At 37.4% G+C, this 23,513-nt stretch overlaps 1 protein-coding gene across 7 annotated transcripts in view; it reads left to right on the top strand.

Moving 5' to 3' along the window:
- LOC143342394 (dystrophin, isoforms A/C/F/G/H) overlaps window positions 1-23,513 on the top strand; it is a 655,322-nt gene that overhangs the window by 97,910 nt on the left and 533,899 nt on the right. For all 7 annotated transcript variants that reach the window (XM_076766217.1, XM_076766218.1, XM_076766213.1 and 4 more), the window contains 2 exons: window positions 4,709-4,920; window positions 16,151-16,249. In XM_076766217.1, the coding sequence (XP_076622332.1) occupies window positions 4,709-4,920; window positions 16,151-16,249 (311 nt within the window). The remainder of the gene's footprint in view (window positions 1-4,708; window positions 4,921-16,150; window positions 16,250-23,513) is intronic.

The raw sequence follows: 23,513 nt of genomic DNA, 5'->3' as shown, positions 1-23,513 counted from the left end.
CGTTATTAATTTAATTATTTAATCCCCGTATCGGGAATTACGTTAGCCGTACTTGTGGCGAAAAATTGCAGAACCTTAATCATTCTACTACGAAATGCATACTTTTAGATTTTCTTTGATGATTCTTTTACCAAAGAATGTGTAAGATATTTAAATACGTAGGAATTTTGTCGAAGAAAAATTATTATTGATCGCGTATTCTTAAACGTAGTAAACAGAAATCGTCTCGTGGTTTCAGCTATTCTACACGTTTCAAATGAAAACAGGATTCTTAAATAGGATAAGTTTGGTTATAGCAGGAACTATCTACTAAGAAGCAAGTTGATAATTATTATACAAAAAATTAACTTTATTAATGTATCACCTTACAAGTGATCGGACAACAATAGTATTATTTCTACTTTATTGTTAAATGTCTACTATTGTTATTGAGTAATATTGTTTTCTTGCAAACCAAAAATAATTGATTTGTTCCATTTAAACTCCGCGAATTACATACGGGGTTAACAAAAGCTTTGTAAAATATGACCTCAACGTAAACTGTTTTCCAGTCACGAAATTTATCCCTCGTAAACAATTTCTTTATCAGACATTTTCCCGTATCGTCGGAAGAAACTGAAATTTTAGGGTGACAACGTTACGTGCCTCGGTCTGTATATTATTGCCAATATTTCTACGTCTGTCTTCTTTTTTACCACGTTGACTGGAACCACCACGATAAATCTGTCAAAAGCACATGCATTTACTGTTGCCGGATATATTGATCCTGCAAATTTATTTCACTTATATTTTCCCAATACAATCAACCATTACGCTTCTCCTAAAGTTCTCTTGGCGCTTTAACCATTGATTTATCGTATTTTAAAAATAGATTTATTGCTAAAAGCAACGCCGACCACCGATCTAGAATCACTCCTCGGAAAATATCATTGAAGTTCTCCTTTTAAACAAAGTACATACTTGCATCGAGATCGTAGCAAATATTTGACTATCGCGATGAAATTCGAGTCCGTAAGATAAATTCCGTGTTTCGTTTCGTCTCCCCGGATGTTCGTAGGTTATTACGACCATTTTTTTCCCCTCGATTCACCGGGTTGACTCTCGTGTCGTCGTGGGTGGCGTCCTCAGTAGCAAGGACATCGTTTTCTAGGAGTTCGGCGAATGGATTAAGATATATTGCCGCTCTCGAGAAATATTTCTTCGTCCGTGAAAGTGCCGCGGCTCCGTGAGTAATTATGCGAGCAAACGAGTTTCTGTCGTTTCTGTTCCGTTTCCTCGGCTCTCCGGCTGCTTCCGTTTCTGTTGCTGGCTACGGGGAGAGTGTAACGAAATTCAGCAATAAAACGAGCGACCGCCGGTTGTTAAGATAATGTCTCGGTCTGGCGTTGCCGGGAACGCAAAGCCCCGGGAATAAAAATATAATGGCTTTCGTAAAACTGGATTCGAGGGCGTCTCGTACACGACTTGCGATCCCCGGAGACATATTTCATGTCATCGGTCCCGTTCAGAGTTCTTCGCGAAATATTCCTGCATTTTGATATCTCGCCATGCAGATTTTCATATTCTCAAACATCAATATTTGCTCGTTCGATATGACTTTTATTTTTGTTTTTGTCTCTCTTAATCCCTTGACGTACAATTTAATTACAAATAATTTTTCAAATGTATACTATTTAAATGAACAGATTTATAAGACTCAATTACAATTGTAGTCTCACAACTGTGAAATTTGGCATGGAGAACTTGCGACTAGTCAGACTCGTCATTGAGGGAAAAATATCTACCCTCTCGTTGTAGATCTCCACTTAATGTTATTCTGATTTAACTACATAAATGTTTTTTTCTCTGCTCGTACTTATTTATTTAATGATTTGTCACGATATCGAAGAAGCTTGGATTCCAACCAAATTTTGCTTTTGACGAAACGTGCGCCGAAATTATTAGCTAAGGAAGTTTTGCGAGTGATAATAAATCAGGGAAACGTCAGACGCGATTGAGTATCGTTCTAATTGGACTGATCGTGGAGTATTGTTTCGTCGAAAATGAAGGAGACCAAAACTAAGGGATAATTTCAGCGGTTCGTTTATCAGGACAGTAATTTATGGAGTTTTCACGAGCTCCTGGCTTTTCGAGAGCCATCACAAATCGAGCGCCACGAAAAAAAGGACGAGTCCACGGGAAAGTTTTCAATTACATTAGAGTCGGAGCATATTAAATGCATCTTCGAAGATTCTTCCCGGCACACCGAGATCCACCGCGATCTCGCTTCAATTTCCCTCCTTCGTCGCTCTAACTCGATCCGAAGCGAGTTCGGAGGGTAAACTTATAAACTATGGAAGTTACTTTCCTATTCAATGAATTGACCGTGTCTTCTTCGGTGTACGTGCCTCGAAACCATTCCACCCCCGCCTCTCCTGGCTTCTTTCAAGCCGAGTTCCTTTTTTTCCCGTTTTTATTATCTACCGCCGTGCGCGAGAAAGAATACAATGTTGTCGACCGACCGGAAAATTACAAGTTTTCTCGCTGGTGGCTGCGAACAGAGTCCGATCTGCGGTGCTTCAAAATGAGTCAGTGTTAAAAAAAACACGGCTGTCCCGTGTAATTCACCTATCGAGACCACGGTTCTCGTCGTCTTTAAGTATACAGGGTGTTCGGCCACCCCTGGGAAAAATTTTAATGGGGGATTCTAGAGGTCAAAATAAGACGAAAATCAAGAATACCAATTTGTGGATGAAGGCTTCGTTAAAAAGTTATTAACAATTAAATTCAAAAATTTCAAATCGTTCTGGAAAAATTATATTCGGTTGCGGGGGTCGATTACAATCATTTTTTATGAATACACATATCCTCGAAATCTCATCCTCCATCGAGAAAAAAATTCGAGAAGGTGTTAAATTTTTCGACAAAATTAAAAAATTTCAAATCGTTTTAAAAAAATTATTTTTAGTAGTAGGGGGCAATTGCAATAATTTTTGGTCATTACACATACCCCCGAAATTCTACGCACTTTCGAGAAAAAAATTCTTTTTCGAAAATATAATGTCTGACCATACCATCGATATGTTTCACTGAATTTTCATGCGAATCTTTAAAACGTCATAACTTCTGAACGGATTGGTCGATTTTAATGTTCAAAAAGCCAAACGTCGCGTATTTTAGTGTAGAATATGTAGAAATTATAAAAATATTCGAAAAGTTGGTCCTTGATTCCGCAAAATAAGAAAAACTCCATAAAAAGGGTCCATTTTTCAAACAGCCATAACTCTTATAATAGTGAATATATTTCAATGAAATTTTTTTCTGAAGTAGAGCTCATGGATACCTACAAAAAAGTATTAGACAACTTTTCTGTAGGGTATCAAACAAAATTACTAAAAATGAAAAAGGAATTTTTAAGAAAAATCGACAGGGGGTAGCTGCTGAAATTTTTCGACGAAAAAAAAAAATTTCAAATCGTTCTGAAAAAAATATTTTTGTCTGCAGGGGTCAATTGCAATCATTTTTGGTGAATAGACCTAACCGGAAATCCTATCCACTTTCTAGAAAAAAATTCAGTATTGGCGAAACTTTAAACGTTAATAACTTCTTAACGAAGCCACCATCGACAAATTGGTATTCTTGATTTTCGTCTTATTTTGGCCTCTAGAATCTCCCATTAAAATTTTTCTCCGGGGTGGTCGAACACCCTGTATATCTATAAGTAATTACTGAATCTATTTTATAATTATTTTCTGACTTGGAAGTGTAGAATACTTATGATAGCCAGGGCAAAACATTTTTTTCCACCCAATACAGAAACACAGGTTTAAATGGGCGCTTTTATAACTTTAACTATTTCATTGTAAAACTGAAAACATAAAAAAATGTTTACAATTTTTAAAAGTTCAAGTATTTGAAAATGTATTCCGAAAGCTTTGTTTCGAAAGTGTTTAAACTAACGAAGTTACAAAATATTTGATGTGCCCTTTCATACGTATTTAGCGACGAAATGATACTGTAGTAAAAGTTCAATTTGACATACTTCCTATATCGGTGTATCCTTGAATTGGATATTTGCTTAGAGACTGTATTACTTCAACGTACATCAAAGTGCCAGAATGTACCTTCATAGAATCGAAATTTAGCGAACAGAGCTTTGGGAAAGTTTATTTCGTTATTGCCGAGGATTTCGTACCACGTGAACTGACAACCAACGGAATCACTATTGTGGAAACGCAATTTATGGCCGAGACGACGGATTTTTCACACATCGTAAACATAACTCACGGGCATTTTTTTTTATAGCTCCTTCTAGTAGCAACTTCTCAGCAAGTGATGCCAGTCTCTCGAGTACATAATAAAGTAAACACAAAATATAAAGAACTAAATTATTTGTTTCTTGAATGAAATAAACCTACAGCTTTTTATCGTTGTTAATAAATGGAGAAAATTGACTCGTCAGAAATTAGATACACACATTAAACATAATACCAAAACCATTATTACGTTCAACTAAACTAGTAACCACAACTGGGTGGCTATTATTTGATAAATATTGAAAACTTATGTGGTGTAGGTTTCATACACCACTTTTCACCGTATTTGGTCATGATTTCAATTGTATTATAGAATTGGTATTAATTGATACAACGAAAAAAAATTGTATCAAGTGTTTAAGGAGATTCTGTTTTTAAGGTGTCTAATGTTCGTATTTTTGTTGTTGTTGCAGAATTCGAGAGGAGTGCAGGCGCTGCACCGGGGTCGGCGGGTGCAACTGCAGGGGGCTCTCGGGGGTTGGCATCTTCCCCTGCCCCCTCGACACCCTCGACCCCCCTTGCTACCAGTAGCCCCTCAGTTTCAACCTCCTTGCCTTCGTCGTCACCTTCACCTTCTTCCTCACCTTCTGCTCTTGTAGCGGGCTTTGATAAATCGGTACTACAGGTAAGACTTCTTTTTTTTCAGTTGTCTGCTCAGACTACTCTCGAGGGGTTATTCTAGTCTGGCTGCAGAAAATCTGGGGCGTTTTTAGAATTTTATAGAATGTTACCCATTTAAAAAATAACAATAGTATCTCTTAAACAATGATTAATATTTATTGACAACGAAGAATGTTTTGCACATAAACGTTTTCAAGTACAACGGACATTAATAAAAATTATTTTAACATCTACAAGTAACGCATGTTCGTATGGACAATCAAATTGACAAACTGTTTAACCCTTCAACAAGTATAACCATACATGTATGGTTCGAATAACTTGCTATACTTTCAGTCATTGTTATAAAAACACAATAAGTATAATAAGATTCTTTTCTGTTCATCATTTACGCCAAGAAAATCGCGCGAAGCATCTGTGAAATATTTCTATCTTCTATGAAAGTTTTAATCGTATTTTTATGGATATAATATTATTCATTGATATAAGTTATCAATTGTAGGCATTGTGTAGGTATTTTATTAAGTTTTCTTTGACGCTATTTTGATGTTCGTTCGTAAAAATTTCGATAATTTCAAGATTGCAGAGAACATTCCCTGAAAAATGTAGCTTTAATACACAACGTCGTCGTTGACAAGATCCTTATACCTTCGAAAGCATCCAAGATATTCAAGCGTCTCGGATGCTTCGCTCCCGCAGGGAGTCTCGAAATAGTAGACTATTTTCCGCGTAAAACGATAACCTATTAAATTGTTCGGAGCAACAGACTGCATCGCGGAACAAAGGGTCGGTGGCTGGTTCAACGGGGTCGAAACGGTAACGTCTAAAGAATAATGATCGCCATTAAGCCGGCCCGAAGCGAAAATCCGACGTTGAATCCAACTTGCATGAAGCACTGCGCAAAAGTTTGTCGTCTTTTGGAGGCGAGGACGACAACGAACCGGGACAAGCGTAGTTCGGGGGTGGTAAAAGCAATGGCGGTAGGGTTAGTTACGATAGTGCGGAACCTGGTCTGCCCTCGGGTGCCTTGGCTAATTAAAGCTCATAAATTACGCGGACGTGGAAAGAGACTGACGAGAATATGGCAACCAGGTAGCGAACAGGCGTGCCCGACGGCGTCAGCATAGCGTGTGCAACAAAAGCTGTGACGCTGTCGAAAAATGTGTTGAGCTGCGTACTGCGTGCGTGTGTACCGTCTTGGAAGGATAATATTCCAAAAGGGTGGTTTGCCAAAAAAGAATAATTCTCACGAGTAAACTCGTCGACGTAGTAGCTTCAATTCTGATGATTTTCGTGTACCTGTAGGCCGTTTCGAGAGATTTTCAATCACAGAATTATATACAAGGAATTAATTAATATCCAGCTCCTGTTTCACTCTGCCATATTTTAATGGAGACACGATGAAACAACACATTGAAATGTAATATCATTTTTCTTTATCAGACAATATAGAATTATATAAGCAAAGTAATGAATGAAATAGAGATTCAAGTTAATGAGGATTCATTTATCGAAACATCCCAACATATTTACAGAATTTTTAATTTAGTTAATATATTGCAAAAATTTACAGGGTATAATCTTCCCCTGTATTTTAATAAACTATTCTAAATCCATAGCCATTAGCTTCGTAAAACGTTAAATAAAAATTAGAATTTGAATAACAGAATAAAGTTACATAAATTGAAATGAAATTAAATAAAATTTAACTGCAAATTAACAATTAGTTTTCAAAATTATTTCAGTATTAATGGAAGAAACTAGCGTAGACAAGGAGGTTCATTTTCGCGAAGCAATTAACGTCCGTAATAATCAATAGGAATTGTTGAAACCTTTTTAGGTATACATCGTTAAAGTAAATATCAAAATAAACATAGAAGACAACATAAATTATAACAGTAGTTGTACTCATTTGATACAGGATGGAGCCCTTTTTAAAATGAAACTTATTTCAAGTCGATCGCGTAGTTAATTCCGGAGATATAAGGGTTCGAAGCGTTTGTTTACTTTACATTGTTTACATCGTGAGGTCAATGACCGGAAAGTCAGATCGATATAAACCAAAAATTATTTCAAAGAGGAAGGTTTACCGTTTCTAACAGTGGTTCAGTTATGCAGAAAACATGTGTGGGTTCAGAACTGTACACGTGTAAAATTGATGTGCTTTTAATACGCGTTAATATAGTTTTGTAAGGTGGAGAGAGAGAGATGGTGGAATTTTACAAATTATGCCTCCATTTAAATTACAATATTTCCAAAACAAAAAATCGGATCGACATAAACCAAAAATCATTTCTAAGGGGAAGCTTTGCTGCTTTTAATGATGTCTTAGTTATGCAGAAAATATGAGCGAGTTCATAACCGCAGGCGTGTAAAATTTATGTACTTTTAATACGCGTTTCCTCAACGAGTCCAGTTTTCTTCTGTCCGTATTTATAATGGTATTTCCGGAATTTAATCTCTCTTTCCCTTCGTGTCTGAATACCAGTCTCCGTTGAAACCTAACAATGTAGCAGCCCTCGAGTCCAGCAGAAAGGGTAAAACATGATTTAGAATCGGACATACGTTTCTTTAGGAACGCGTTCTCGAAGGTGGTGAAACTTGCGTTCGAAGTATCCGTTGCTCGATGGGCCCATTTAAATTCACACGCCGTGGCATCGGGCAATCTGCCCCTGGAAATAAGGGGTAACGCGCGTTCTATGGTTGCCAAAGTAGGAGGGACGATCTAACTAGATTGCCAGCGTGTCGCTGAAATTAATTCCCCTTCGATATTCGGTGCTCGGGCATCGATTGATTCACACTCGACCGAAAAACGCGAACGGTGTAAACAAGTGTACATTTCCGTTACCGAGTCATGGGACAATCAAGCCTTTTAGTTAATAAATTAATCAAGTCCCTTTTCTTAATATCGTAACACTTGAATTTTATGATAAACTATTATTAAGATCGATATTCTTTACATCGAAGGAAATCTTATATTTTTTCTTTTTGATACAGCAATTCAAAAGAATTTTATTTTTCTATTTATTCTTGCTTCTAAATAATATCACATTTCGTTATGCTTTTACTTTTGACTATTTATTTTCCCACTTCAGAGTCGTTCAATTTCTTTTTGTGCAAAGTTGAAAATTTTCGAAAACCATAGGATATCCATTATGTAAATTTTACTCCGTCGCGGGTTTCTTATATCGAACAGATCCTCGTTCGTTTCCGCAGCCTCAGCAGCGGCACTTGTTTGTTGCGACAAAGATTTCCTTCTTCGACGTTTCCACGATCGACTTATCTAGTCAGCCGCGCTTCGAAGTACCACGACGGCGGAAAATTCGGAAGAAGCGTAAGCCTGGCAGAATATTCTGCCACGGTCGGCACGAGTTCGGTTATCAGGAACAGGAATTAGATTTGTGCGATGGCGGTGGACAGCGCAGAAATGACGCGGGTGAATCGAACCGCTCATGTAGCCGTATAACTCGGTCAATTTTATCGAGTTACTGTCCCGTTTCTCTGCCTTCGCGCCATCCTGATCTTCATTCATCCCGTACCCGAACCGAAACGTTCTTACCGTGAAGGGAGCTCTCGCGAAGGGTGGCCGAAATTCGCAGAAATTGGACGCGCAGACTGATTCGACATGATCTTCGCTCTAAACCGTAATTTGTTTTATAGCAGTCTGCTTCGGACTTCCAAATACACCAGCCGGGTTTCTAAAACCCTGTCGATGGCGCTACATATACGATGTTCGACTACTAATGGCAATCCTCTTAGGGGGTGGCTTTACAGGCCAATATAAAACGAAAGTCAAGATCGGTAAAATTGCGTTCGAAATTTTTTCTTTCCCTTCTATAAGGAAGAATGGTATTGCAATCGATAGTAGCACGGTCGAGACAAATTTCAAGAACTTTTTTATTACGGGAAAATTGTGAGAAAGAATGGGCAAAGTCTTGGCAAAAATGTGGTTGGAATATTAATTTAGAGAACTCTCTTTTTGACTCATTGTACTTTCGACAATCATCTCATTGCAACATTTACACCATCTCTTAATTATACTCGTTTACATTGCACTTACGCAATATAGCATAGTGAATCCTATCTATATTTATATATTTAAATCCAACGTCACAAGAATATATTCTAATATTTTCTGGTCACGTTTTCACTTGTTTACGTCGCATCGATTGCTCGGTAAATGCATTGTAAAAATATTTGACCCCGGATTGGCAGTGGGTAGGTACAAAGTGAATTCGTTCCCTTGGGAAAATCGCATAGTGTTGTGAACAGTTTCGCTAGAAGGGGAATTGAGAATCATGGACATAAGCAGCGTGTAGACCTTTGACGTTTTGTAAACTACGTGCAATAATTTAGTAGCTAGCTTACCTCGTTGATTGTTTAATTTTAGGAAAATCGAAGTATAACAAGACGTAGAAGATCAGAAAATATACACTCTGTACAGATTACTTTTCAAATTTTATGTTGTGTCTTTCGTTTCTAAAAGAGTTACGTTTCGATTCTTTCTTTTTGTGAGAATATCTTAAAAACAATATTCGTACATTTAATAAATTAAGTTTAGAATGTGAATAATGCTGGGGTGATAAATGTAGTAATACAATGAAGCGAGATATCGTTTCCATTTACCTCATTTTCCCCACACTTTCTTTGGTATTGTATCTTTGTCGGAAGTTCCTTGACGAGGAACCTTTGTGCGACAAACCATTTTATCAAGCCCCTTTAACTCTTTGCGCGTAGTATATTGTCCTTCTTGCCGAGGGTACTTTAAGCTCGAAATCTCGCTTGGCATTTGCATGTTTGAAACCAGTGGCCCCTCGACTCTTCACATATTCGATGGGAATGTCGTTACTTCAATGGTTTTGTCGCACGTGGTGCCTAATAGTAATTAATTTCAGCAAACGGGCAGTCGTTTTATCAAATTACATTCAACGAATCTTGGAAATTATGTTTAATATTTCCTTTTGAATTATTTTCTATTCATCCTTCCTAGATTTCTTTTTTGATCACTAGCGAGACGAAAGATTAGAAACGAATTATTCGACTCAACAGATCTTCTTGAATTTGTATTTCTGATTGAATTGTTGTGTTATCCTATTTGCAAATTCTTTATTTACGAACGTCGTTAATTTAACAAGCTTACTTGGTATTAATATTCTTCTTATACTTTTTTATTAAAATTCAAAACTTTACGACTGGGAAAGAAATAGTTTGGGTTCAAATGGATTCCCGGAGTCCGTAGAAAAGTTTCATAAAAATCGTCGAGCAACAATTGCGTAATATTTTTCGTAAATTCGAGAAACAAACATGATCGAACGATGGTGAACCTCGTTGAACGTTCGGTATCGTTTCGGGGATATACGCGGGCGTGTTCGTGCTCCAGTTTCAGAAACCTATTTCGGGGTCTGGTGTCTTCCACACATTTGATCTTTGCACGAGCAATTTCACTTGAGTGGCGCAGCCCCAGATAAAAGTTCGCAATTATCTTCCTCGGGTAACTTTTATTGTCATCTGGTCTATTGTGTCGATCCAAACGGGTACGCTTTTCCTATTTGCCGAGTCAACAGTCAGGAGCGAGCACGACGTCATAACAGCTATCTCCCTCCTTCCATTTCCGGCTATGCTGTCTCGCTGACAAGTATTGTGCTGTTTGCATAAAGCGATGAGAGGCTTCGAGGTAACGAGACTCGGGCAGGAATCGAGTTGCCGATGAAATTCTATTTCGTCTGGTCTCGGGGTTTTATTTACGCGCTACCTGTAGAATTGATCGAGCCCCGCGCGGCGGTAACGCGCTCGCCGGGAGGAGCGATTCGAAAAATCGACTCTTTAATGTTTCAAACCGGGCTCGATTCACGCTCGGAAATTTATACTCGTTACCATTCTTGCGGGCAAGGTTTTTAAAACGGCGTTCGCCACGTTCGCTCGTGCCGGGACACAACATGTGTTGTTTACGTTCGCGGCAGAAACTCGTCTGTTCCGTCTGTTCCCGTCTGAATCGAGCGTCACGTTTCGAGAGTGTATCCCCGGGACTCCGTATTACGTGGAAAGCCCTTGTCCTCGTGTCTCCCGGCACGGGAACTATTTTGTACTCCATTTTCCTTTGAGCCGGTCATGGTTGGTATCTAGCTTATTAGATTCTTGTCGAGCCCTGGCAGCGAAATGTTTTCCTATCCGGCGACCGAGGTACGCGCGCGTTTCGCGAAACATGGAACGGTACCACCGTTTCTTTTGATATTAAATTCGCTCTTTCGTTTCGACTTCATTTCCGTGTCTATCGTTGCCTACGGAGCGTTTTGCGTTTTCACGAAGTCGAACAACGCCCGGACAAGGAATTGTTTCTCTTTTTTCCGACGGGAGGGGGGGAACAATTCGCGGGAGAAACGATAAAACAACCCGTGGAAAGCAGATGGAAAGTCGCGTTCGATGGTCGAGGAACTTCACAGTTGTTGAGCTTCTCGTACGAGGTACGCGCGGAATGCGAAAGCTTTTCAGCGGCTCGTTGAAAGGAACACGGACACCGCGCAGACGGTAGATGGAAAAGTAACTTGGTTCAATTTTATCCAAGAATTTAATATCGGACGCGCCAATGCTATTCCTGGCTCTGTATAATCGTCGACGATTTAAGATTGATCTTTTAATGCCAGCCGCGCGCAGTGATCTTCGGGATCGTTTACCCTCGATTGTGCAGCTTCCGTTGCATCGATTCCCACGGAAACTATTATACTTCTCGATCGTTTCCGCGAGGAATTTCGCTGTGCTCGAGTATTGCCCTTAAAACGAATTCCATCTATGCTTTTATCGTTGGTCGAATCGTATTGATTCGGCCGTCCCTACGTTTATATTTCAAATTAAGTGTTTTTTTTTCAGTGCCGCGAACAAGTAGAAGAGCCGCGATTTAGGTCAGACCCCAGCCACGGTTATCGTTCGATGCACAATATTTTTAATTAAATTGCCGCGACTGGTATCCTCGATGACACTTATCGTCGATTCACTCCCGTTCGTGTTCGCGTTCGCGTTTGGACAAAATTATTGGAAATTTGCAACTTGGAAAATTATTTGCCGGAAAGGGTCTCTCACGGAGAACTGCGTTTCATTCGTATATTAATATAAATATATAACTGACTAGAACGAAGTCCCAACACTTAATCAGTGATGCAAACGTTAATTATTAAACGCGTGTGTAGAGATTGTATTATAAAACATTTAAAAAATTGTTTGCAGTTATAGGGATTTAACTATAGAGGGACGTCTTGCTTGTTAAAATGATAATTATTGTAATATTGGAAATAATATTTTGCTCTTCAAATTGCTTTTAATCCATTAATTCAGTTATTTAAAACAGTTTGTCGGAGAGAAATACATTTGATTTCACCCTGTAAATAATTTTCTGTGCACGAGAAATGGTAATTGGGCATTGTAAAATTTCATCCTTGTCGGTGTAAAGCAATCGGCTTACAGAAGAGTTCCAACTGTGTTTGTGGGTGTTTTTTTGTAGAAATAAGTTTAGTACCAACTTTTTTTCCAGCACATAAAGTTTTTCGGCTGGATTTATTAGGTTTTATCGCGGCACGTGTGCGTGTTGCAGAGGCTGGCTGAAATTGTCTACAGTGGGGCGAGTAAATAGAAGTTCGAGGAATCTTTCATAACGTTGTTTCGAGGAACAGATTCCGAAACATTGTTAATCGTGTGTTTTATAATTTTATTTTGGAGATTCTGGAGGCCAAAATAAGACAACAATCAAGAATATCAATTTCTTTATTGAGGCTTCGTTAAAAAGTTATAAAAAATTAAATTAAAAAATTTCAGATCATTCTGAAGAAATTATTTTTAGTTGAGGGGGTCAATTACAATCATTTTTGGTGAATAAACATACCCCCGAAATCCTGCACATACTTGAGAAAAAAATTCAGTACGGGCGTAACTTTAAACGTTAATAACTTTTTAACAAAGCCTCCATTAACAAATTGTATTCTTGATTTTTCTCTTATTTTAGCCTCTAGAATCTACCACTAAATTTAAACAGGGGTGACCGAACACCCTGTATAGTGAGAAGCAGAAGCTCTCATAAAAGTTACACAATATTCAGGGAAAAAGGAGTCAGATATGTGCAGAAAATAGCTTATCAAATTTGCTTAAACAACATTATTGCGTCATATTATACTTTATTAAATAAAATACACTGTTCTGTTAGTTGTACCTAACAAATTTGTACAATAATTGCTATCGTTAACGTGTTTAAATATTGGCCAGCAGTGTTTCCTATCCCATTGTCGAATATCGTGGAATTTTACGGGACTCTAAATTTCTGCGTGACGGATGTGTAACGATGATCATCGTCCTCGTTCATATTTCAGCGGGTCAGATATCAAACTTACCGTCGCGTGAAAAGTCTCGTGGCATATATACGAGGACTCGCAGGAATATTTTCTTACCCGAATATATTCTTTCACCCTCCTTCGCGGCGTGCTCCCCGGGGATTCAGGGGTCGTCTAGGCCTTTCATTTTCATCGGGCTTCGTCGTCGAGCCTTTTCAAGGAGGGGGAAAGAAAGTCCGTCGCGAAGAAAACCACACGAGAGATATGATCGTTCTTCGACAACATGCACTTAATCAGGCCGGCTTTATGTGGAGCGGAGGGCTAAGGTGAAAGCCAGAGAGGAAGGACACTGGCTCAGACTCGAAGGCGGAGGGACTTTTCGGGGGACGTCGAACCGAGCGAGACCTTAATTTCCTGTAGCATTCCGGCTTATCTCTTTCGCGATTTATCGACCTTGCCGAAAGTTACACGCTTTCGACTCGGAGAAACATTGCTCGTACACGGGCATCTGTTTCCTGACTGCGTTGTCCTCGATCCGAAGATGGTTCTAATTATTTGTCTCGCTCAGACTCCTCCAAAGAACATCATTCTTCGAACAAAATAATTCTCGTAACGCATCATCTACATGTTACATTTTGGCTTAATGCAAACAATTAAATTAAATGCATTCATTTTCATTGTAATGCAAACAGACACGAAAGCTATAACATTCAAATTTATAAGCCGTATTATCGTGCATTCAATTCCACATAATTTTAATTTTTTGAAATTATTATACATTTTGATGTAATGATTAAAGAATAAATCGCCTCTTTCTATAGCTTATTAAAATTTTTACTGCCCGTGAACGTGTTAATAATAGTTTACAAATTGAAAGTAACAAGTTACGGTTTTTAAAATATATTTAAAAACCAAACATTTTGACTTCATATCTCCAAAAAGATATCTTTCTATCTAATTGCTATCAATAATTTCTACGGAAATGTTTGGTTAAAAACAAAAATATCATATTGTAAATTTAGATACACTAATCAATCAGATTAATCAGAGTTAATTTGTTGTTGCTTTAGTAATGTTATATAAAATGAGTAAGTTTGATTAACGAGTACTTTTTGTATTCCAAAGTCAAATTTTTATTTTCGAAACTAATGAAAGTGATCCTTGTAAATTTTCCAGTATTTGGGCATGTAATAATTTTGCAGATTCAACCACTTACTGTTTACCTCGAACATTAACCCTTATCACTGTAGCCGACAGTAATGCTGTCAACCGCAAGCCATCGTAAAGGGCAAACTATAATATTCTCGTAGCGATAAGGGTTAATTAATCCGTGAATACATATATGAATAACCAAATAGTTTCTTTTTCGAAACGTACAAGAAGATTTACAAGTCAGTCTTTTATTTATTTCATTTTTCGTCGACCTTATATTGCCTCTTTCTACTTTTCCTGTTATTTTAACCTTTGATCTCTATATATTGTTGTTCACCTTTAATTTTATTATAGCAATTCTCTCTCTTGTTTTCTGTTAATACATTTCTTATATTATTTTGTTGTTACTTTAACTAAAGCAATTGCTAGACTGCAGATCCTTATGAAAATTCGTATTTTTATTAATGGAATTAATGAAATCTTGTAGAGCTTTTAACCCCTAAATATAATTCGTATCTTACATTAAGTATTTCTTATATTTTTGCATATCGAGTGCATGTTCTGTACCTTTTTAAACATTTAAATTTCCCATAAATGCATAAGTATTCACGGTCTAGCAATTACCTGTTGGCGTCGAACGATTCCGCTGTTATCAAAGCACGTTTGTTTATTGGTTTCGTATGATTGTTTCGACGAAACGGCAATTAAGCGGTGTACTGTTAATATTTAATTACACGCGCCGATGGATTCTTTTACGAAGAAAAACCGTCGTCCCCCTCGATATTGAAACGCGTATCCGCAACAGAAATTGCAGGTGTAACCGTACGCGATAATCTCGTTATCGTGGTCTGTTCACCGTAATCGAGGTAACTGCGTACAGAAAACATTGCGTGGCGCGCGTAATATTTTTGCTGTGATAAACGCGCGTTCGTCGCGTCTGGTCCACCCCCGCCTGTGTATTAGGACACAGAGTCGGCCACTTACGGACAGACACTCCCAGCTAATTTCCGGCTGTAAATACTCGATTCGGTCCTATCCTGTTCTCCCTCCTTTCCTTTCTGATCGATGATATTTTTCCGTTTCCATTCAATCACCTTCAAAGCATCAGCAGTTTCTGCTAAACGATGCTTCTTGATTTCCAACCCTCTTAACTACTACATATTCCAAGGATTCCAATGTACAATGGATTTTTGGTTTCGTATTTCAAACATACATCGAGTTTAAGTATTCAGAGAATAATAAATATGTATTTACATAACTATATTAATTGGAGAGATGTAACACAGAGGAACCGCATAAAATGGTGTATGTGTTCTTGTAAGTAAAATTTAAAAACCGGGTAAAAGTAAATAAGACGTTCATAAAAAAAAAAAAATAGATAACGAGAGACCCAAAAATATATAAATTTAATATTCTATATACACACTTTCATACGTACCGTCATACCGCTATAATATAATATTATTATACCCTTAACGCTGCAAAGTTACTGGTCCAGCATATTATTACATTCTCGTATTATTTTAAGCCCTCGTAGTCCTATGTCATCAAATTCAGACTGTCTAGACTTCGTTACAATCTGCCCTATATTGAGATAGTTTACACGAATTTATTACAATTACGTTTTTCCATTATACAATTAGTCGAGTTAAGAAAAATATTTAATTACACTTCTTGACTCTCATCGCTAGAAATAATTTATAACATAAAATTATAATTTCTCTGTCGGGGACATATTATTTTACGAATATGGTACACTTTTTGCTGCAGATACGCGATTGGCTCACAGTCGAAGAAGAGATGTTACGACAACAGGCAGTGGTCGTCGGCAACGTCGACGAAATTTTGCAGTTACTCGATAAACAGAAGGTAAGTGCATTATCCTCGCTTGCACGATAAAGCTTGCCGATTCTAAAAATACAAAGCGTTTCGAGGTGTGCTACTTTTGAATCTTTCATGATCCTAGACAGTTTTATGATAATGTAAATTGACGACTCAATGTTTCGTAAAATGTATAAATATTTACGAACGTTCACGTGAGTTGGATGAGGAAACTTTCGCAAAGTGCTGTCTTTATACAATATTCAACAATTTTGTTAGCATTCAGAGTTTCGTGAACTATTCGTTGTGGGTCTTAAACGGAATTAGGGGTCGATAAATTTAATCATTAAATTTTAATTATTTAAATCGTTCAATGTGTGTTTTAAATATGGGGCAGATCAAATGTCTAACGTGGATATGTGTAAATAATTTTTCTTCCTTCTGGAAGAAAGAAGATCGAGAATATTTTTCTTGGCAAATACGACGTATCGTTTTTCACATTTGAAGGTGGCCAAAATCTTTTACGTAATGTATGGAAAATTTGCTTACATTCTGTAGATATATATGCGTTTGCAAGACCTTCTTGTAGCTTCAGAAAATATTCGACGTTCCGTATGTTTTATCGGTCGGGACAAATATTGAAACACCACGTTCCGTCCATTCTCACAGCTTGCTGCTAAAATAGATAGGGCTTGAAATATTTCAGAAATGCCAGAGTAAATGGAAATATTTTAACAAAATCCAAGAGTACAAAAGTATGGCTTCCTTAGCACTTCATTGAAATTTTCCAAGCCTCGTGTATTCTCAGATGCTACTTCACCATTTTAATTATTACGAAGGAATTGTTTAGCATTACGTGGAAGCATATCTCATAAAAAAGATGTCGTTTAGGATCACACGAAGGGAATGGGATCTAATAAAGAACGCTGTTTATGTTTTTAAAAATGAATTTATTGCATCAAGGTTGTATATTTTTATATATTATTAAGATATACAAAGTGCACGCTTGCAATACTTAAGTTAAAAGGATAAATATTAATATTGTAACACATAAGTGATTTTAAGTAATATGGATAGTTTCTTTTTCCTTGTTTGCTTCTATTTTCTTCGTACGATCCTATCTTACGAGGTAAACAAAATTATATTAAACATCTATGCGTTATCGTTCCTCCCTTAAAAAGTAAATTAGTGCAATAAAATCTAACAATAGTACTCTAGAGTATTTGAAGTATCTTTTTACACGAAACTATAGGAATCGTACTAAAGTTATTTTTACAATTTTTCCAACTTTTAGGATTCATGAAGTCCTTGCATTTGCTATCCCCGCAATTTTTCGCACTCGACTTATGCATGGAGTTCCCAGAGTCATTTTAAAACGTAGAGTGCGCTGCAAAACTCCTTTTTTATTGCGAGGTCGGTACTTCAGTTCATGTGGAACTTACATAAAATGTTAGATTTATCCTATACCGTGTTTTCACCGAACGGTCTGACGTCGACAAAATCGCGTTCTGCAGTATCCACGAGGAACTTTCCACCCTTATCTACTTTTTGAGGGTAAAGTCAACAGACGCCTCCGCCTGTTATCGTCCTACAGTTCCCTGCAGAGTTTGTCGACCGATGGTTGCTTCGGGGGTAGTTTCGATGGAATTGTAGAAGTTGGGGCGCGATGTCACCCCCTCGTTTTTCTGTACGTCGAGAGTGGGGGTTTCTGGGTTACTGACTGGGAAAACCCTGACATTGGCATTGGCATTAAAGGTCCAATGAACGCTGCCACGCCTTCCACTGTGCGTCGACGATACATTGTTGCTTTCCGCGCAATAGTTATGCTCAGACTATTGATTGCTCTTGCGCGGATTTTGTTTTCTTCGTCGCATTCAGCGGTGGTCTCCATCAACGATCCGTTTCACAATTTCCTTTCAAAGGAAAATTTATTTCGTCCGCGTTTTATCGATAGCCCGTCTCTTTGTTAAAAATTGGTATTCGCTTGTCATTGTGAGAAATACTACAACGGGATTATTCGAACTTGTCGATTAAATAATTTGATAATTTCTATACGATTTATTACGATCCTTGAATGTGTGTTCGAGTTATCTAAAAACTTGTCAAACAATCGATTTTACTTTTAGTATTTGATCGCTAAAATTTCTCCTGTTCTTATAGGAATTACAAAGTTATCGTAGGTTTTAGAAGTATTAGTAAATTTTATAAATAATTATATAGTTGTGTGTATCTGTTCAAGGTCCTAATGTCGGTATAAGTGAAATAAGTTGGAAAATTGAGTTACTTTTTAATATTGAACACCACCCTTTTTTTCAAAGTGGCGAAGAACTCTTGTCCCTGGATGCTCGTATATTTGATACATAATTCAAGGGCAGGATAAACACGTGAAGTACTAATTTCGTAAAAGTGGAGTGGATTTGAAGCCTATGACAGGATTAGGGGGTGTCTGTAACATTTGTGCATGCGTTAGTGTATCGTGATCTTTTCCGCATTAATGAGAGTGGTGTATTGTTCTACAAGGCCCGATCGAATGAATTAATTAAGACTGATTGGCAGCTCTTTCGTGAACTCTTCAATAGAGGCTCGTAACCGAACGAGCACTTCGTCAAACTCCCTTTCGTGCCTGTACTATCGACTTTTTCCACTTCGAGTCCGTGGCTTCAGCTAGGAAAAAATCGTCCTTAATGTTACTTTAAAGAACCTTGTTCAGAATTTTTGAATAACTTTTTCTGTCAATTTTCCTTCAAATCTTGAATTGTGAAAAGGGGTGTAAGAGGGATGAAAACTGTTGGACGATTGGAAATAATTTAATGTGACCTGTGTTCAGAGATAGTAAGGGCTGGGTCACACAAGGGTTTTTATGTCCTTCCTTGTCTTGCAATTGAAAAGACATAGGAACGTCAATCTTGTCTGTCTTCGTTGTTTTCAATTGTAGAGAATAAAGTATGGCTAAAAATTCGTTGATTTAAAATAATGTACGATTTATTTAGTTTACTGTTATTTAAAAGGATTTAAAAAATTTTCTATCGGCGATTATACTTTATTCGACGCTGTTTCAGACGACAAAAGTGAAAAGTTGGCTGTAATTTGTGGTTTTGCCTTTGTAAATTTCAAAATTATTTTATTTTACGAGGGAAAAATTGACAATAGGAATCGATGACTATCGCGTGGATCTACGAACGTGTGAAATTGAGGGAAGTCTATAGGGGGATATTGTCGATTTTGAACACTTTTATTTTTTGTTGGCGCATAGGTGGTTGGAAAATTGCCGATCTAAAGCGTTTCACGGATTCGCGGCGGAAATTCGGTTACTTTTCTCGCCCCGGTTGTCGGTTGCGTCTGAAAGGAGAGAATGGGCGCGTTTCGTTGATCAATGGTAGTCGATTTCGCGAGATTGGGTAGCTTTCTTTCTCGTTAAAGCGTGACTCGAACACGGGGAAACTGAGCTTTTCGAACACGATCCGAGGGGTGGCCGAAAACAATGGGTTTGTTACGACGGTGTTGTTATTGATTTTCGATTGGGAAGCCGGAACTAAAGATATGAAAGAAACGAAAGAACCCGCGGAAAGCAGACAGATGGAAGAGACAGACAAAGAGGGGGCGGAGGTCCTTCATTATGTATAACGGTATCAGGTCTCTTTGAGTTCTGCTGATTATTGGAATTAAAATCGTTCGATATGCGGAACCAATAATTACGAGACACAAAGTAACAGTACTGGGATTATCAATGACGATCACGGGTAAATTCAGTATAACAGAATTATAACAATATTTCTGAAAACAGTTGTTCTGTTCGATCGTATCTCTGAAATTGTTCTTTTTGCGACTCGATAATTCTCTTCTCAAATTGTATTATAGTAAAATTTCGATTATCCGGCATACTCAGGACTGGGGCAATGTCAGAAAATCAAATATGCTGGATAATTGGATTATACCTACATATGAAGTGATAAAAACGAGGACTATAATCACAGACGAGGTATACGAGTAAACCTCACAGCCAATCTATTCTTTTGGCCCATTTTTTGTGGGCTTTAGAGCTCTATTAATACGCATTGTTTGACTTTTGAATCATTAAAATCCTTCAATTCGTCCAGAAGTTATGATTTTTTAAGAATTTTTTTCTCGAAAGCGCGTAAGATTTCGGGGGTATGTATTTTTACAAAAAATAATTATAATTGATTCCCATTACTAAAAATAATTTTTTCAGAATGATTTGAAATTTTTTAATTTCGGCGAAAAATTTAGGCACCTACCCCCAGTCGATTCTCCTTAATCATGGGTAATATAGTAATACAATTTATTAATAAAAAATAAAATATATAAAATTTCTACGCCTATTCGTCAACAGTTACTGTCGTCAATTCGTTACTATTTAAAAAATCGTACGTATTTTAATATTTGCCTTTTATATTCGACAAAATGTTTAATTCACTTCGTTTAATAAAAATTTGTCGAAACGAAAGGTCGTGTGAATTTTCTTGAATATTTTTCTGCGCTGAATGCTATCCACGTTTTTCGAAATATCGTGTTTTTTTAGGGAAATACGCATTGCCATAGCGAGCATAGAATTCTTCCTGTAGCATCGATTTTGTTCCACAGGGTGTACAGAAGTACTTGTTGCAGCTTTCGATACAAAATCCACACATTAAAATCAACGATTATTTGTTAAAATAATAGAAAATTTCATCTTGACTGCGAAACTCAAGTTCAAATTTTTCGTCATTCAATAAAGTGACAAATAACTCAAGAGAAATGTTATATCCTAAACAAATAATAATTTCTTTTACACATGGGCAAATTTTATTTACGAATAACGAATAAATATTTCAGATTCGTTCGTAAACTAGCTTTTGTCTACGAATTCTTTCGCTCGAATGTTGGTTTAATAAGTTTGTTAATGGACTTAGATTTACGAATTAATTTACGAATGAATCTAAATTTCTTATTCGTCATTCGCGAATAAAATTTGTTCAACTCTGATTTGGTTGAACGTCAGAAATTTCAGTTGCTAAATTTATCGAGTATTTTTCGTTTTTTGAAAATAGAATATATGGAAATACAATCAAAATTTTTTTAGCAAATTCTACCGATTCGAACGCGTCGATTCGTCCCTGAAAACCGCGACGAGATTATTTTTTACGCCTCGTATGTTGTAACACACGGTCGTTTCGTGCTCCCCAGCGGCAACGAAACCGAATTCAAGTAAATCAGAATCGCAGGAACTGCAGCGAGTGCATCGCGGAGGTTGCACGTCAACGAAGCGTGGCACGAGCATGCATTTAAATTGTGTGTATTACGAACGTTAATTGCATCGGCCTTGGTACGGTCGTCTGGAGTTGGGTCCTCGAGAATAGCGTTCGAAGGTTTCTTGTAACGTTCCGTGCAAATTTTATGCGACGTTTCGTTGCACTTTAGACAATGTGCAACTGTTGCTTCCTGGAGCGTGCAAATTCGAACGACAGAAGCCGCTGTCTTCGACCGAATCCTCAATAATTTTACGTGCTAATGAGACATCAAGTACAATCAGACTCCTTTTAAACGAACGCTTTACATCGAATCTACGACTGAAAATTGAGAGTGTTTATATGGTTCGAATCTGATTAATTCTTACGCTCCCCGTTAGTGAGATTACATTCTATTATTCAGGAAATATTATTCCATCCAGAAACTAAATACTACAAGAATGTACTATAAATAATAATGACGTACAATAAAAATTAATATATTGAAGAATGCAAATGGCATTGGAGAAACTATAATTAGTTACTGGTATTTGAAAAAGTTCTTGGATATTTTAAAACAGATTGTAATTTTAAAACTATATTTTATTTTCTAAATTCTAAATGTGTGGTTTTAATTGAAGTTCAGAAACTTTTAATATGGATACGTTTCTCGTTTTTTATTCGGATAATCAGTGTTGGAATCGGATAGTCTATCAAAATAGAAATTTTTTTGCTATTCTTTCGACACAACTGCGTTTTTAGAACTTTTCGATTACCCTGTCCTTCCGTAGAGTAACTTACCAGAATCTCTTTTAAGACGGATATGACAATCCAGCCTATCAAAGGGGAATCGCAAATATTCTGTTTGCGTGACAGACAAACATTCTTTTATCAACGTTCTTTGCGCTAGATAGCAATGAAAATCCGACTCATGGTTTCCTGCATGCTCGCGAAGGTTTGTTCTTCGACTGCTGATAACTCGCTCGGCGTCGTCCTCGGCACTTCCGCCTGACTTTCGCCGGCGAATGCGAATTCCGGAACTTTTCTCCTCGTATTCGCTCCTTACATCCTGTCTGGAAGCTACCGGGTAATAACATCAGAGAGCCGTAGCTATGAAGAAGCTTCCTCGACTTTGCAATTTCCCGGTTACATCGGCATTCGGAGAATAGTCCCTTCCATTCTCGGATGCACGTGCGAGCCTCGTCATCGCGATGCACTTGAGCATTGCGTGGCTCTCCACTTGGTATCAAATAACTTTTTCGTACGCCAGCACTTTCACGGCGTAAACTAGTAATACGAGCTCAACCTGCGTACGTGCGTGGGTGTGCACGCGTGTCTATAAAGCTTCGAGACGTCTTGAAATTGTCATTTTTGCCGATCGAAACGTTGTATTTTTGAGAAAACAATATTTATTTCGAATGGAAATATGCACTGTTGGTTTTGCATTCGATATCAAATAACGTTAATAATTCTGTTACGCGAAGCAAGACTAGAAGTTGCACTAGGGTGGTCCATATTTTTCGACTTTCGATTACTTTTTGACGCACCCCTTCAGATTGTAACACTCGGTGAAAAAAAGTTCTGTGCAAAATTTCAGCGAGATTAGACAACAGAATTTAATTTAAGCCGCATTTAAATTAGAGTTTTGAGATTTTTATGATTAAAAAATATCGGTTAATAAATTTCGAATAATACAAGTATCATCAAGTGTCAATATCTGTAGAAGTGCGTCAAAAAGAAATTAAAAAAAATTTTTGCCTATTTTTGCCTATTTATGAGCCTCCAGAAACAGTCCAATTTGTATTACCCAACCTTTTACAGTATCTCTTATAATTTAAAAATTGTATAAACACAAAATGGGTAACTTCGATGTAAAGAGAATTTTCTCCCTTAAAGTCCCAAAAAAACGACTATTTTTGGAAAGTTTCATAACAAAAGAAATCTGACGGTTGTTTTCTTGTTTGCCAGTCTCTCCCAGTTCCTTCTTCTCAATATTATAAGATTGTCGTTTTACTTTCGTCGTCTCCGATCCGAGCGAAATTCGCTTAAAGAGAATCGAGCACGGTCTGCCATTTAATTATACCGAG

This window comes from Colletes latitarsis, chromosome 6, assembly GCF_051014445.1.
Source record: "Colletes latitarsis isolate SP2378_abdomen chromosome 6, iyColLati1, whole genome shotgun sequence".
NCBI classification, from domain to species: domain Eukaryota; kingdom Metazoa; phylum Arthropoda; class Insecta; order Hymenoptera; family Colletidae; genus Colletes; species Colletes latitarsis.
This window is presented reverse-complemented; position numbering and strand designations above follow the sequence as displayed.